Source organism: Podarcis filfolensis (assembly GCF_964270895.1).
Source record: "Podarcis filfolensis genome assembly, chromosome: 8".
NCBI classification, from domain to species: domain Eukaryota; kingdom Metazoa; phylum Chordata; class Lepidosauria; order Squamata; family Lacertidae; genus Podarcis; species Podarcis filfolensis.
Window position 1 is genome coordinate 8,532,329 of NC_139611.1, and position 15,471 is coordinate 8,547,799.

The 15,471-nt window shown below is 48.8% G+C and overlaps 2 protein-coding genes across 3 annotated transcripts in view; both read left to right on the plus strand.

The window, feature by feature from the left end:
* WSCD2 (WSC domain containing 2) overlaps positions 1–15,471 on the plus strand; it is an 80,442-nt gene that overhangs the window by 33,546 nt on the left and 31,425 nt on the right. For both annotated transcript variants that reach the window (XR_014551810.1, XM_083629470.1), the window contains exons 3-4: positions 9,338–9,452; positions 14,341–14,525. Coding sequence is in view for 1 of the 2 variants with exons in the window: in XM_083629470.1 (XP_083485596.1) it covers positions 9,338–9,452; positions 14,341–14,525 (300 nt within the window). In the remaining variant the exon portion in view is untranslated. The remainder of the gene's footprint in view (positions 1–9,337; positions 9,453–14,340; positions 14,526–15,471) is intronic.
* Positions 1–15,471, plus strand: part of LOC310769870 (uncharacterized protein) — a 177,017-nt gene that overhangs the window by 17,094 nt on the left and 144,452 nt on the right. The gene's annotated exons all lie outside the window — the stretch shown is intronic.

Below are 15,471 nucleotides of genomic sequence, written 5' to 3' on the forward strand. Positions count from 1 at the left end.
CAGGCCGAGGGACTGCAGACAGCTTCCGGGTCATGTGCCCAGCATGACAAAGCCGCTTCTGGTGAACCAGAGCAGCGCACGGAAATGCTGTTTACCTTCCCGCTGGAGTGGTACCTATTTATCTACTTGCACTTGACATGCTTTCAAACTGCTAGGTTGGCAGGAGCAGGGACCAAACAGCGGGAGCTCACCCTGTTGTGGGGATTCGAATCACCAGCCTTCTGATCGGCAAGCCCTAGGCTCAGTGATTTAGACCACAGCGCCACCCGTGTCCCATTATTATTTAGGACACTCCTATTTTCACTGCAGAAATGCTGGAGGGAATGCTGGTGTTCAGAAGCATTACAGCCTCTGACTGTAGAGGCAGAGCACCGCCGTTGCGGCTAGTAGCATTTTGGCTCTCCTTACTTCCATATTATCACCTCGGTGTTTTTCTTCATGGACATATGTGTGTCAGTAACACAGAGCGACGAGGGAATTGAACTGAAAGTGGTAGCTAACTGTGAATGCTCCCATTCCAGCATTAATTTCAGAAGCTCTCCTGCTTTAGGTCAAAATTCGAGAGGAGGAGAGAATAAGAGAAAGGCGGTAGGAATGGAAGGGGATGGAATCTCCCCCTTGTAGCCATTTTGTGCATCCTAGGGCTCTGGTTCAGCTCAGAGGCTAGGCCAAAGCTTTCCCGGGTGAGGTGTCTTTTAAGGAGAGATTTTTGCAGAAGGGACTTGCCCGTTTTTATTAAAAAACGGAATGGCTAGAGATTTCTTTCTTTTTCCTTTCGGGAGCACGGATGCAGAATGAAGACCCAGCATGTTTTCCTCACAGAGCCTGATGGCTTGTAAATCAAAGCATCGTCTGTATGCCGGAGAGCGCTCTCAGCAGCCATGCCTAGCCTGTGGTTTAACAGGGCTGTCACCATGATTGATGATTCCCCAGACAGGGAGTGGAGGTTTTCGGGGAGAAAGAGGCTGGGAGAGTGGGAGAGACTGAGAGCTCGCACGCCACTTTGCGATGGCCATTGTTTCTGTGACACTCCGTGGCGATGGAGAGATGGAGTCTGAAGGGGCTGTGCTGGATAGCAATGCCCTGTCATCAGGGGCAATGGAAGGTGGGCCCAGATCCTTGCATCCTTGGGCATCATCGTGTTGTTGTTGTTTAGTCGTTTAGTCATGTCCGACTCTTCGTGACCCCATGGACCAGAGCACGCCAGCCACTCCTGTCTTCCACTGCCTCCCGCAGCTTGGTCAAACTCATGTTGGCAGCTTCGAGAACACTGTCCAACCATCTCGTTCTCTGTCATCCCCTTCTCCTTGTGCCTTCAATCGTTCCCAACATCAGGGTCTTTTCCAGGGAGTCTTCTCTTCTCATGAGGTGGCCAAAGTATTGGAACCTTAGCTTCAGGATCTGTCCTTCCAGTGAGCACTCAGGGCTGATTTCCTTCAGAATGGAGAGGTTTGATCTTCTTGCAGTCCATGGGACTCTCAAGAGTCTCCTCCAGCACCAGAATTCAAAAGCATCAATTCTTCAGCGATTGGCCTTCTTTATGGTCCAGCTCTCACTTCCATACATCACTACTAGGAAAACCATGGCTTTAACTATACGGATCTTTGTTGGCAAGGTGATGTCTCTGCTTTTTAAGATGCTGTCTAGGTTTGTCATCTCCTTTCTCCCAAGAAGCAGGCGTCTTTTAATTTCGTGACTGCTGTCACCATCTGCAGTGAGGGCATCATCGTAGGGGAGGGAAATCCCTTGCTCCCTCACGCTCAGTCCTGGATCTTGGCTGATTTGGGTGTTTCCTCTTCTTCTCTCGTTTAGGAACATTACTGATGAAGCTGGTGGGTTGGCGGATTGAGCTGGCTGGCACTGGAATGACACAGAGCAGCCAGGGCAGGGCAGGACCACCCAGGCAGCAGGCTGGGGACAGTGTTTTTTTTGGGGGGGGGGAGATCCAGAAAGGAGATATCATACACCATTGCTTCTCCTCTTTTGGCTGTGGATAGGAGCTGCTGCCACTCCAGTCACCCCTGAGGGAAAATGTTCCCAGGGGCATCTCACCCATAGAGGCTAGTAATAATAATAACAATTAAAAAAAAATATTAATACCCTGCCCTTCCCGGTTCAAAACCCGGGCTCAGGGCGGCTAACAACAAATTTAAAACACTGTAAAACACTTAATTATAAAAGCAGCATAAAATACAATATAAGAACATGAATAACAATAAAAATCAAAAATCAAAAATCAATTAGATAATCCCCAGGGCTAGCTGGCTGAATTGGTCCTACTTGGGCCAGCGAGGAGGTCAGGGGAGAATTAGCTGTGGGGTCTCAGAGCGGGTGATCTTCATAAAAGGGGAGGGGAAGGGAAGAGAAGGGAAATAAAAGATCAGGCTGGATTCAAATTAAAGGCCAGGTGGAATAGGTGTGTCTTACAGGCCTGACAGAAGGAGGTTAAATCCTGAAGGGCCCTAGTCTCATGGGACAAAGCATTCCACCAGGTTGGAGCCATCACTGAAAAGGCCCTGGCCCTGATGGAGGACAGTAGGGCAGGGCGCCAGTTCTGGCGGGCACCAGGGAAGAGGTGGAGGCTGGACGCAGTGCCTCCCGGCATCAGCTCGCCGCCCTCGCCCGCCTCCGCCATGCTGCACTGAAGCAGCTCTGCACCCTGAACCTCCATCTGCCATGGGCACTGTGGCACGAAGTGGCCAGCTGAGCCGGGAGGCGCCACGTCCGGCCTCTGTCTCTTCCCCGCCAGAGCAGCCGCCCTCCAGCCACTGCCCGCCTCCTCCAACCCTGCCGGCAGCACCGTACTCCCTAAAAATACTCTGGGAAACAGGGGGGCAGGCGCCAGATGGAGCTTTGCACCACGGCGCCGGATATGCTTAAGACAGCCCTGAATGTTCCTCTTCCAGTGCCTGCTTCTCTCCAGCCTCCCCTTTCTTCCCTTTCTCATGCCACCTCAGGCAATAGGGGCAGAGGTGGTGGGGTATGCAGGCCCTAGCTGCTCCTTCTCCGCCGCTGCCACTGCCACTAGCCTTAGGGTAAAGGTAAAGGTACCCCTGACCATTAGGTCCAGTTGTGGCCGACTCTGGGGTTGCGGCGCTCATCTCGCTTTATTGGCCAAGGGAGCCGGCGTACAGCTTCCGGGTCATGTGGCCAGCATGACTAAGCCACTTCTGGCCAACCAGAGCAGCGCACGGAAACGCCGTTTACCTTCCCGCCGGAGCAGTACCTATTTATCTACTTGCACTTTGACGTGCTTTCGAACTGCTAGGTTGGCAGGAGCAGGGACTGAGCAACGGGAGCTCACCCCGTGGTGGGGATTCGAACCGCCGACCTTCTGATCGGCAAGTCCTAGGTTCTGTGGTTTAACCCACAGCGCACCACCCGCGTCCACCTCAGGCAATAGGGGCAGAGGTGGTGGGGTATGCAGGCCCTAGCTGCTCCTCCTCCTCCTCCGCCACCACCACTGGCAAAATATATTGGTCTGCTCCAGAGCTCTGCTGCTTCTTCCTGGGAGACAGGGACCAAGATCAGCCGGCCTTCAATATCACTTGAAAGCAGCCTTGAACACAGGAAGAGATGGCTGGAGATATGGGGTGCTCCACTAGGGGTGGGGTGGGGATTCAGATCTGTTCACATTTCAGTAGTGTGAGCTTACCTGATTTGCTCTTGCTGAAAAGATACGCAAAGCGAAAAATTCATTTCTCCTTTAAAAGCCACACTCCTCAAAGTTCAAACCTGTCCCCGTCTTCTGCCATATGCTGCCCCATCATTGCTGCTTCCTCCTCCTCCTCTTGGAGGTCCAGATAAAGGGCCTCATCCTGGACAGTCGCTGGGCAGGGTCTTCTGAGAGCCACACTCAATTTGGGTCCCTTGTTGTGTGCTGGTGTGACATGACTGGAGTCCAGCAAAGAGAAGCGGGTGTTAAGACGTGGGGAATATTGTGCTAGCTTTCCTCACTGTTATATATTTAGTACAGTATTTATTTATATGCCGCTCAGTTGTTTGAAAAAATCTCAAAGCGGTTTATGAGAAGTGGGGGACCTCAATAAAATTATTGCTAATAAAAATGAACAACAATTTGAAACTTTTGAAAAGTTAAAATAATGGTAGACTAAATAAAGCTGAACATATGGGTGGACCCAAAAGGGTGAAGGCAACTGTCTGATGTCCAAAGACAGGGAGTTCCATAGTGTACAAATGCTGCCACACTGAAATATTGATTTCTTTCAGCTGCAGAACAGGCATTGTGTGGCACCTGGAACTGTGCCAGTTCTGCCAATCGACACAGTCGAGTGGGCATATATGGAGTTCACGCTGCTTGAATTTCTGTCCCGTTTCCTAACATTTCTTTCACACTGCAGGACCTGCTGTGTTGTGGAACTGTGGCTTGTTGATCTGTCTACTGGCATCTTGCGTGAATTGTCATTCACTCCCAGTAGGCACAACAGCAAATGTCACTGGGCTTTGCTGCTACTCGACTGCGCTTTCCACACATGCCTGCTTCTGCCCTTCCTGTGATTTCGCCCATGAAAACAGCAGGAAAGGACCCTGTGCTGTTTGTTGTTGTTTAGTCGTTTAGTCGTGTCCGACTCTTCGTGACTCCATGGACCAGAGCACTCCAGGCCCTCCTGTCTTCCACTGCCTCCTACAGTTTGGTCAAACTCATGCTGGTAGCTTCAAGAACACTGTCCAACCATCTCGTCCTCTGTTGTCCCCTTCTCCTTGTGCCCTCCATCTTTCCCAACATCAGGGTCTTTTCCAGGGAGTCTTCTCTTCTCATGAGGTGGCCTCAGCTATTGGAGCCTCAGCTTCACGATCTGTCCTTCCAGTGAGCACTCAGGGCTGATTTCCTTAAGAATGGATAGGTTTGATCTTCTTGCAGTCCACGGGACTCTCAAGAGTCTCCTCCAGCACCATAATTCAAAAGCATCAATTCTTTGGCGATCAGCCTTCTTTATGGTCCAGTTCTCACTTCCATACATCACTACTGGGAAAACCATAGCTTTAACTATACAGACCTTTGTTGGCAAGGTGATGTCTCTGCTTTTTAAGATCCTGTCTAGGTTTGTCACTGCTTTTCTCTCAAGAAGCAGGCGTCTTTTAATTTCGTGGCTGCTGTCATCATCTGCAGTGATCATGGAGCCACCGCTTTTCCTCCATGGTTTTCCAGGCTAAGGGGGCTGCAAACATCGTTTCCTTTCCTGGATCCCAATAACATGGAAATGGACACTAAGCACTAATTGTATTCCATTAGTTTTCCTGAAGTGAATTTCGTTTCATGTGAATGGACATCTTCTCCTTTCTTCTTCTTCTTTGGCGATCCCTCGTAGCCGAGTAAAATTGTCTTCCATAAACACAGTTTTAACAATGAGTCCGTAAGTGACTGTGGAGGCCAATTCTGGATCCACACATCCTTCCACAGTGGGGACATAGGTTTCTGGGTGGGACTTGATCACGGTGTGGATTTGCCAAGCGTTTCCTTCCTCTTGGCACGTTTCTCCCTTGCTTCCTGAGTTTGAGTGTCTTCAAAGCCCACGACACCTTTGGTAAAGGCTGTTCTCCAACTGGAGCACTCGCAGGCCAGTGTTTCCCAGTTGTCAGTATTTATACTACATTTTTAAAGATTTGCCTTGAGACAGTCTTTAAAACTCTTTTGTTGACCACCAGCATTACGCTTTCCATTTTTAAGTTCGGAATAGAGTAGTTGCTTAATGAGGAAATCAGGATTACATTTACATAGCAGTGAATTCCATTTGCACATTGTGTTAATTTCCCACATTATATCTGAGCTTTCGCACAACGTAAATGCTTCTTCTTGAATATAGCACAAGTTTAGCACCCGTTTCCATATTATTTGCAAACAGATCCCACCCCCCATCTCCCCGGAAGGAAATGACACAGAAACGAGCACGACACTTTGCGCTATATTCCACAAGTGGCTTTTACATCGTGTGAAAACTCAAATATAAAGCAGAGCTTGACAGTCAGAGAAAAGTCATGGAAATGGAATAAACTGCTGTGTGAACATAGCCGGAGAACATAGCCCTCCAGATGTTTTGGCCTACAACTCCCATGATCCCTAGCTAGCAGGACCAGTGGTCAGGGATGATGGGAACTGTAGTCTCAAAACATCTGGAGGGCCGAGTTTGAGGCAGCCTGTTCTAAGTCATTGTTGCAGTGCCCTCTTGGCTTGGCGCCCGGTGCGGGCGAACCGACTGTGCTCCCCTAAACCCTCCTCTGCTTTGTGGGTCCCTTCCAGTTCTATATTTCTGTGATTCCGAGGGTGGCTCAGCAGGTGATATTTTCACAGCTTCCTGCCTCTGGCAATTTCTGTCCTAATCAGTAAGACTTCAGGTTCCTTGTCAGGCCATATTAATAGGCATGGCTTTAACAGATTACAGAACAGCTGACTGCCCACCTGGCACTTGGAGAGGAACGTCCTCCCCTCCTCCCCCCCCCCTTAATAGGCGTAAGAAATGGCAGTAGCTATGCTTCGCTGAACAAACAGCCTGAGCGATGCGCACTGCCGAAGTTTCTGCCCAACAGGCCCCCGCTGCATTCTTTATTGCATCCAAGGGGGTGGTTGGGAGGGTTGGAGGAACTGAAGATGGGAAAACGAAGCTTTGCTTGAGCTGCTGTTTCAGGGACAAGAAATTCCAGCCATAGCTGCAAGCCTCCTCATTGCCACCAACTGCGCTGGACTATAGATTGAGCCACCCCCAGGAAGGATAGGCAGGCTGTCTTCTGTGCCAACCAGCCAGGATCATACTGACTCAAGTGGCAAAGCTGACTTCTGCCTGGTTGTTTCGATAGAAAACTTGAAACCCACCAGTTTCCACCCTGGTCCTGCCTTTTCACTTTAGGCTACTTTACAGATAGCACAGAAAATGTGTGTTGTGTTTCTGGCCAGAGATGATGATGATGATTGCTAAGTTGTGGGTGAACATATCAGACGACACAGTGATTCTTCAAACAGCTCTTGTTTATTCAGAGGCCAGAACAGAACTAAACTGAAGGGCTCAGTCAGCCTGCTTATATAGAGCTCCAGTACAACGTAACTGTAACAATTTTCTAAAACTATCCAATCACTGAACGTCACTTTCGATCCCTTATTTGCATAACTATCTACAGTATCCCCCTGCTGGCCCAGGGTGAGAACTTCAGTACATAACAATGATGATGATGATGATGATGATAATAATAATAATAATAATAATAATAATAATAATAATAATAATAAAATAATTTTATTTATACCCCGCCCTCCCCAGCCAAGGCCGGGCTCAGGGCGGCTAACAACCAATAATAAAAACAAGTTGATTGAAATGCAACTTAAAAAAACAAGATTAAAATACAACATTAAAACATTAAAATGCAGCCTCATCACAGGAGGAGAAAGGAAAAAGAAAGAGGGGGAGGGAATCAATTTGATTCCAAGCCAAAGGCCAGGCGGAACAACTCTGTCTTACAGGCCCAGAGGAAAGAAATCAGGTCCTGCAGGGCCCTGGTCTCATGAGACAGAGCGTTCCACCAGGCCAGTGTTGAAAAGGCCCTGGCTCTGGTTGAGGCTAATCTAACTTCCTTAGGGCCCGGGACCTCTAGGGTGTGGCTATTTATGGACCTTAAGGCTTTTCCGACTCACCTGGAAGGTGATTCATGGGTGGTTTTTAAGCAAAGGTTGGTTCCTGCATTGCAGAGGGTTGGAATACAGTCGTACTTCAGGAGTTGAATGGAATCTGTTCCAGAAGTCTGTTTGACTTCCAAAACGTTCAGAAACCAAGAAGCTCCCGCAGCCAATCAGAAGCCGTGGAACCTGTGTTGGACATTCGGGTTCCAAAGAACGTTTGCAAACCGGAACACTCACTTCTGGGTTTGCGTCGTTCGGGAGCCAAAAAGTTTGGCTCGCAAGGCGTTCAGCTTCCGAGGTACGACTGTAGATTATGTTTGGTGTCGCTTCCAACTCTACAATTACACGAATCCGATTCCATGCTTTAAACCTATAGATCAGAGATGCTGTTTCGTTGTGATTTCGTTGTGCTGTTAGTTCAAAAGAATCCCGTGCCACTTCCTCCCTGCCAAAAGGCAGCAAGGCATTGTATCGTGACAGATGTCTGCTTTTGGGCAAGTTGTACACAACAATGGATAATTTCTTCCCTGAAAGTTGTTCAAGGCTCATTTCTGAAAAAGGAAATACAGAAATCTGGGACACGGCAGCCTTGCTAAATGCCTGATCTCTCCCCAGGCGCTGGGGCGGCTGTGCTAAGGCCCATGCTCTCCTCACAATCCCTTTAAGAGCATCCTCCCCCGTGACTTTCTCAGTAGCAAACGAGAGAGTTCCTATTGAGGAAGCAGTGCTGCCTCTGCTCTCAGGCACCCAGTGTGTCGTGTGTCGCTAAGCGGAACGGATGCAGCAACTCAGGTCATCGTGGCTGAATGTTAAACTCTGTCTTTGAATGCTCTGAGGGGGCTTAGCAAAAGTGGAAGATTGGGGCGGCGGCAAAAAATGGCTGCGAAAAGGGACTTAGTGCCTGTACGACACGTGTCAAACGGCTCTTGTCCAGTCCATTACCAAGCCTCGGCTCCGCTTCCACAGCTGGAGGCAGCAGGGCTACTGAATCCCAGTTACTGGAAACCCTGGGAGAGGAGATGACTCTAATAATAATAATAATAATAATAATAATAATAATAATAATAATAATTTATTTATACCCCGCCCATCTGGCTGAGTTTCCCCAGCCACTCGGGCGGCTCCCAATCAAGTGTTAAAAACAATACAGCGTTAAATATTAAAAACTTCCCTTCAGATGTCTTTTAAAGATAGGATAGCTGCTTATTTCCTTCACATCTGAAGGGAGGGTGTTCCACAGGGTGGGTGCCACTACCGAGAAGGCCCTCTGTCTGGTTCCCTGTAACCTCACTTCTCGTAATGAGGGAACAGCCAGAAGGCCCTCGGCGCTGGATCTCAGTGTCCGGGCAGAACGATGGGGGTGGAGAAGCTCCTTCAGGTATACTGGGCCGAGGCCATTTTGGGCTTTAAAAATCAGCACCGACACTTTGAATTGTGCTCGGAAACGTACTGGGAGCCAGTGCTCTTGCTGGTTTTGCTTTGGGGCTCCTGGTTGGCCGCTGTGAGAACAGGATTGGCCTGATCCGGCATGTTCTTCTGACGTGCATGAGGAGGGACACTGCCCTGATTTCCCCGAATAAAAAAATGTGAAGAATAGAGAATGATTTTGGTTGTTTGTGGTGTCCCTCAACAAGGGCCAGTGACACCAGTAGTGGGAAATTAAATTGAAATTAGGAACAGCTCCTTTTAACACCTGTCTCCCTTTCACAGCAAAATACATCGGCTGTTACGTCGACAACACCCACCGGAGAGCCCTGCGCGGAGTGTCCTTCTTTGACTACAAAAAAATGACATTGTTCCGTTGCCAAGACAACTGCGCCGAACGGTAGGGTGGCGCGAGAGAGCTGGGACTTCATTAATTCCAAGGCATCAAATGTATTTCTCTCCTGTCAGCTCCAGAGGCTTGACTCTTTCCCCCTGGTTGTTTTTCTTCCTCCCACACCGCCTCCCGATAATTTCGAAAGATCGATTTTTTTTCCACACTGGGGGGCGGGGGGAGGCAAGGCCTCATTTGCAGTGGAATGGCCTTCTCTTGACAAGACGGGGAGCCTAGAAACTCTGGCAAGAGGAACCTGCAGTAGCTGCGGAAAAAGAGTAGGGAACCATTTTAAGTCATGGCTTCTTCCCCCAGAGAATTCTGGGAGCTGTGGTTTTTGTTGTGTTGTCAAGAGGCCCCTGTTCTTCTTGCAGAGCTATGATTCCTGGGGCACTTAAGCAAGTCCGTCTCCCTCCCCAGGGAACTCTGGGAATTGTAGCTCTGGGAGGTGAAGAGGGGTCTCCTAACAACTGAAGGAGCAAAGGTCGCAGGCAAGGCTCAGTTGGGAGATAAGGATCAAAAGAGGCCATATTTACACCACGATGCTACTTTAAACAGTCACGACATCCTCCAGAGAACCATGGGAGCCGAGAGTTTTTAGCAGACCCCTGTTCCCCTCAGAGAGCTGTAATTCCCGGAATGGTTTAACAACCAATTCCTCTCCACAGGGACTCTTGAAATTGTAGTTCTGGGAGGGAAACAGCGGTCTCTTAACAAATATCAGCATCTTTAGCAAATGACAGCTCCCGGGCTTCTCTGGGGGAAGCCATGACTGGTATTCACAGAATCACAAAATCATAAAATTGTAGAGTTGGAAGGGACCCCAAGGGTTATCTAGTCCAACCCCATGCAATGCAGGAAACTTTTGCCCAACTTGGGGCTCAAACTCATAACCCCGAGATTAAGAATTTCGTGCTTTACCAACTGAACTTTCCCAAGTCTATAGTGCTTTAAACGTATGATGGGAATATGGTCTCTGTGGACCTTTCACAGCAGCTTGAGGTACCAAGAGAGAGTTTAGCCTGTGGCAGAAACATGGGTAGGGTCCGCTTTCCCTAAAATCTCATTTTGCAGAAGCAAAGGCCAAAGATTGATTGGCAGATGGCGAGGGATGAGGGAAGCTGGAGTCCAATGACACCAGGAGTGGCAAAGGACCTGCTTCCCTGGTGTGGAGAAATGTGAGTGAGGATGTAGCTAACTTCTCAGATGTGGGATTCTGGGTTAAAAGAAAACATCTCTGGAGCCTTCCCACGCCTTGTTTTTCTGGACCCGGATCTCGCCACACCACTAGCACCTGCTGGGTCTCTTTTACTTATCGCTTCAATTGCAGAACACACATCATACTGGCTCCCCCAACCTGCCTAGCCTTTAAGTAATGTGTTCGTGTCCCACTCTATGATCTATAAGGCACGTGGAGATTTTTTTCTCTTGAAAAGTGATGCTTCCTCCTGCTCGCTTTGAGTAAATCATTCGGCGCCAAGTGCCAAGAAGCAACCCAAATTGCTTCTTTGCACAGATGACATCTGTGCAGCAAGAACTGCAACAGGAAATTGGCCCAATGGACATTTGGCCCAAGACAATTCCATTTCAAATATGAATTAATTATTGTGGATTATTTTTCTTTGCCTTCCTCCAGAGATTTGAGGGCTATCGTACATGGTTTTCTTCTCCCCACCACACTCCCATTTTTATCCTCACAACAACTCAGTGAGGTAGGCCAGGCTGAGGGATGGTGGGTGGTCTTGGCTCATCATTTTGTTTTGTGCTAAACTGTTTCACAGTCAGGTCTTTGAGGGTCTCAAAGAGTTGGGCTCAGTAGGGAAATTGAGAATGACTTAGTTGTGAACGTCCACCCATAATTTTATTTCTGTGCCACCTTTCCAAAGTTAAAAGCGTCTTACAACATGTAAAAGAAATACATAACTACAAACATAACAAAAATACAGTGGTACCGTGGGTTAAGTACTTAATTCGTTCTGGAGGTCCGTTCTTAACATGAAACTGTTCTCAACCAGAAACACCACTTTAGCTAATGGGGCCTCCTGTTGCCGCCGCACCACTGGAGTACAATTTCTGTTCTTATCCTGAAGCAAAGTTCTTAACCTGAAGCACTATTTCTGGGTTAGTGGAGTCTGTAACCTGAAGTGTATGTAACCTGAAGCATATGTAACCTGAAGCGTATGTAACCCGAGGTACCACTGTAGTCATAAACAAAACATTTAAAAAGTACACAACCAATTTGAACAATTTCAACATAAATCGTAGGATTCAAAATAAAGATACCAAAAATTAACAGCATCCCCCAAACCCCTAAACAATACTCCAGCCCAAGATTTTGAGAAAGGACCTGCAGATGGGGGATACAGATTGAAACAGCCATGTGATGGGGGGGGGGGAGAAGGTTTTTAACCCTCCCCCCATGTTATTTTCCCAGTGAACACAGTCTCTCCCCCCCCCCCCGCTGCTATTTGTGTCCATGACAACGGGAGCTTTCCTTGCAATGCAAATAGCATCTTCAGAGGACCAATTTCCCACAGGACTGTAGTGAGGACACTGGATGTATAGGATATCTGGTATCGGTCTGGTATCTGTTGCTGGACCATGGCACAAGTCAGTCTCCTCCTCACAGCCTTAGTTGGTATAATGGGACTCTCGAGGATGATGGAGGATGGCAAGGGGGTGGAGGTCAGTGCACAGGAACCAGAACAGCAGGACCCATCACCAGACTGTCTCCCCGAATACAGCAGGCTCTGAGGCCTAGGGAACAGCAGGAGGGGCACTCTAGGAAACTGAGGCAGGCAATGGCCCACAGCCCAGCTCCCTAACTGGCCAGGTGTCTTCCTTCCTTTGGCTCCCAGTACGTTTCTGAGCACAATTCAAAGTGTTGGTGCTGACCTTTAAAGCCTTAAACGGCCTCGGTCCAGTATACCTGAAGGAGCGTCTCCACCCCCATCGTTCTGCCCGGACACTGAGGTCCAGCGCCGAGGGCCTTCTGGCGGGTCCCTCATTGCGAGAAGCCAGGTTACAGGGAACCAGGCACAGGGCCTTCTCGGTAGTGGCTCCCACCCTGTGGAACGCCCTCCCACCAGATGTCAAAGAGAAAAACGACTACCAGACTTTTAGAAGACATCTGAAGGCAGCCCTCTTTAGGGAAGCTTTTAATGTTTAACAGACTACTGTATTTTAATACTTTGTTGGAAGCCGCCCACAGTGGCTGGGGAAACCCAGCCAGATGGGTGGGGTATAAATAAATTATTATTATTATTATTATTATTATTATTATTATTATTATTATTATTAATTATTTGTACTAGGGATGGGGAATATGTCACTAAGGATGGAATTTTCTAAATATACTTGATATTGAGGACAGGCTTCAACTCACCGCGCCCCCAAATCCCTGTCTTGCTGCTTAATCTCAACAAGAGAGTCCCCATCCGGTTTACTAAAAATACAAACAATTATTGCGTATTATCTTCATTATTATACATATAATGCTCTATGCCTATTAGGATCACAGGTTCAGATAGGGTCCTGATTCAATCTGGATCAGTACGGACCTGGTTTAACCAGATTCAGACTCCCAAATCTGAATCAAAATTCGGCGATCCCAATCTTCAGTGGTCAGGACTGGATTACAGGACCTCGGATTACAGGGGAATCTTCCCGCTGTGTGCAAGAGAAATTTTGAGGTTGTCCCACGAAACTTAAGAAGACGCAGCGCCGCATTCGGAAGCGTACAATATTTTTGAAAAGGAAAAGAAAAGAGGGGAAAGTGGGAAAGAAAAAGAAGGAAGGAAAGGGATTTTGTGAGGCAAAGGCCTCCAGGGACCATAGAATGTGTTCCCCCATAAAAAGCAACATTGACACACAACTCCCAGCCAGGGCCGGCCCAGGGCATTTTGCCACTTGAGGCAAAACTGCACCAATTCCTCCTGCTGCTGCTGCCCAAGGAGACTGGGGACGGGCCAGGGAAGGCCTAGTGCACTGGCAGGGGAGTAAAAGGAGAACGGAGAAGGGCAGGTGGCAGAGGAGGCATCCCAGAAGTCCATGAGGCAGTGAGCAGCAAGCTTCCAAGAGGCTGGATCTGCTGCCCCTCCCAGCTACCAGGAGCCTGCTGCCTGGGGCGAAGGCTTCACCAAGCCCCATAGGTGGGCCGGCCCTGCTCCCCGCACATAGAAAGCAGTTCCCAACTTCTGTGTGCAGGCAGCCTTTCCGTGGAAGCACCCCTCGCCTGATTGCTATCTGCACAAAGACGGCTTAGCCATGTTCAAAGAACAGCTGATAAAGCTATTGGACGTGGCTGAGATGGGAACGTTAACGTGTTTAATTAGAGGGAAACCATTAGTGACATTTGTTAAGGATTGGACATTTCTTATGGACTTTTTGCACGTGAAAAGAGAAAATGAACTTGTAATATCTCTATTTGAAGATTGGAAACATGCTAGCTTATAGCAGATAGAATGGTTGGATCTTAAGGAATGAATATCATATACAGCGGCAGCAAAGAGAGCCAGAAGTCCTTTTATTTTTCTTCTTCTTCCTTGTTTTTTTTTTCCGTTCTTTTCCTTTTTTCTCGCTTTCTCTTTCTTGAGCTTTCTCCTTTTCTTATCTTTCCTTCCTTCTGACTTTGTTCTCTTTCAAGACTAAGCAGCTGTTTTATCTCAGCATGTTATAAAAAGGAGACATCCTTTACCTGCAAAGTGGCCAATTTCTAGGTGGGTTGCACAGCATGAGATTTCGGAAGGTGCTGTTCAGCACCAAGGACAGCTGCACAAACGTTCAGCTTTCGGGTAGCCAAGTCCAGCCACTGAATCTGAACACAGGCCGCCGCTACCACCACCAAACCTCCAAACAAAATGCTTTCTCTCTCTCTCTCTCTCTCTCTCCTTTCCAGGGGTTACCTCTTCGCAGGCCTAGAGTTTGGGGCCGAATGCTATTGTGGCCACAAGATCCAAGCGGCGAACGTCAGTGATTCGGAATGCAACATGGAGTGTAAGGGAGAAAAGAGCAACATTTGTGGTGGGGTGAACCGACTCTCAATCTACCGCCTGGAGTTGGCCCAAGAGTCTGCAAGGAGGTGTAAGTATTGACTTGTTTGGGTTCGAGAACTAGGGTGGCCCAAGGGAGCAGAGCCTGGGGCTGATGGCATTGAGATCAAGGTGTCCTAATAGCTCAAGGGAAGTAACTCTGATGCTGTTGGCTATTAGGGATGTGTAGGCATGTGTCTTGCAGAACACTAGACCAGGGGTCCCCAAACAAAGGCCCGCGGGCTGGATAAGGCCTGAGGGACTTGTTTATTCAGCCCGCTCCGACCTGGAAGTGCGCTGGAAATAGTGTGTGCGCACGCGTATGGGCACGTGCTCCCCCGCCCTCTGGCCCGTCGCACAATCTGCGCTGGAGACACCAGCCCGAGGCGCAGTAAGTTTGCTGACCCCTGCACTAGACCTTCCACCCTGTACCCTCACTACAGCTGCAGCTACATACGCTCTGGTATTTTTAAGGTAAAGGTAAAGGGACCCCTGACCATTAGGTCCAGTCGTGGCCGACTCTGGGGTTGCGGCGCTCATCTCGCTTTATTGGCCGAGGGAGCCGGCGTACAGCTTCTGGGTCATGTGGCCAGCATGACTAAGCCGCTTCTGGCAAACCAGAGCAGTGCACGGAACGCAGTTTACCTTCCCGCCGGAGTGGTACCTATTTATCTACTTGCACTTTGACATGCTTTCGAACTGCTAGGTTGGCAGGAGCAGGGACCGAGCAACAGGAGCTCACCCCGTTGCGGGGAGTTGAACCGCCGACCTTCTGATCAGCAAGTCCTAGGCTCTGTGGTTTAACCCACAGCACCACTCGCATCCCCTGGTAATTTTACTAGACTGTTAAAAAAAAAAAAAAGGTAAAGGATCCCATGATGGTTAAGTCCAGTCAAGGCGACTATGGGGTTGCGGCGCTCATCTCGCTTTCAGGCCAAGGGAGCTGGTGTTTGTCCACAGACAGCTTTCCAGGTCATGTGGCCAGCAAGACTAAACCG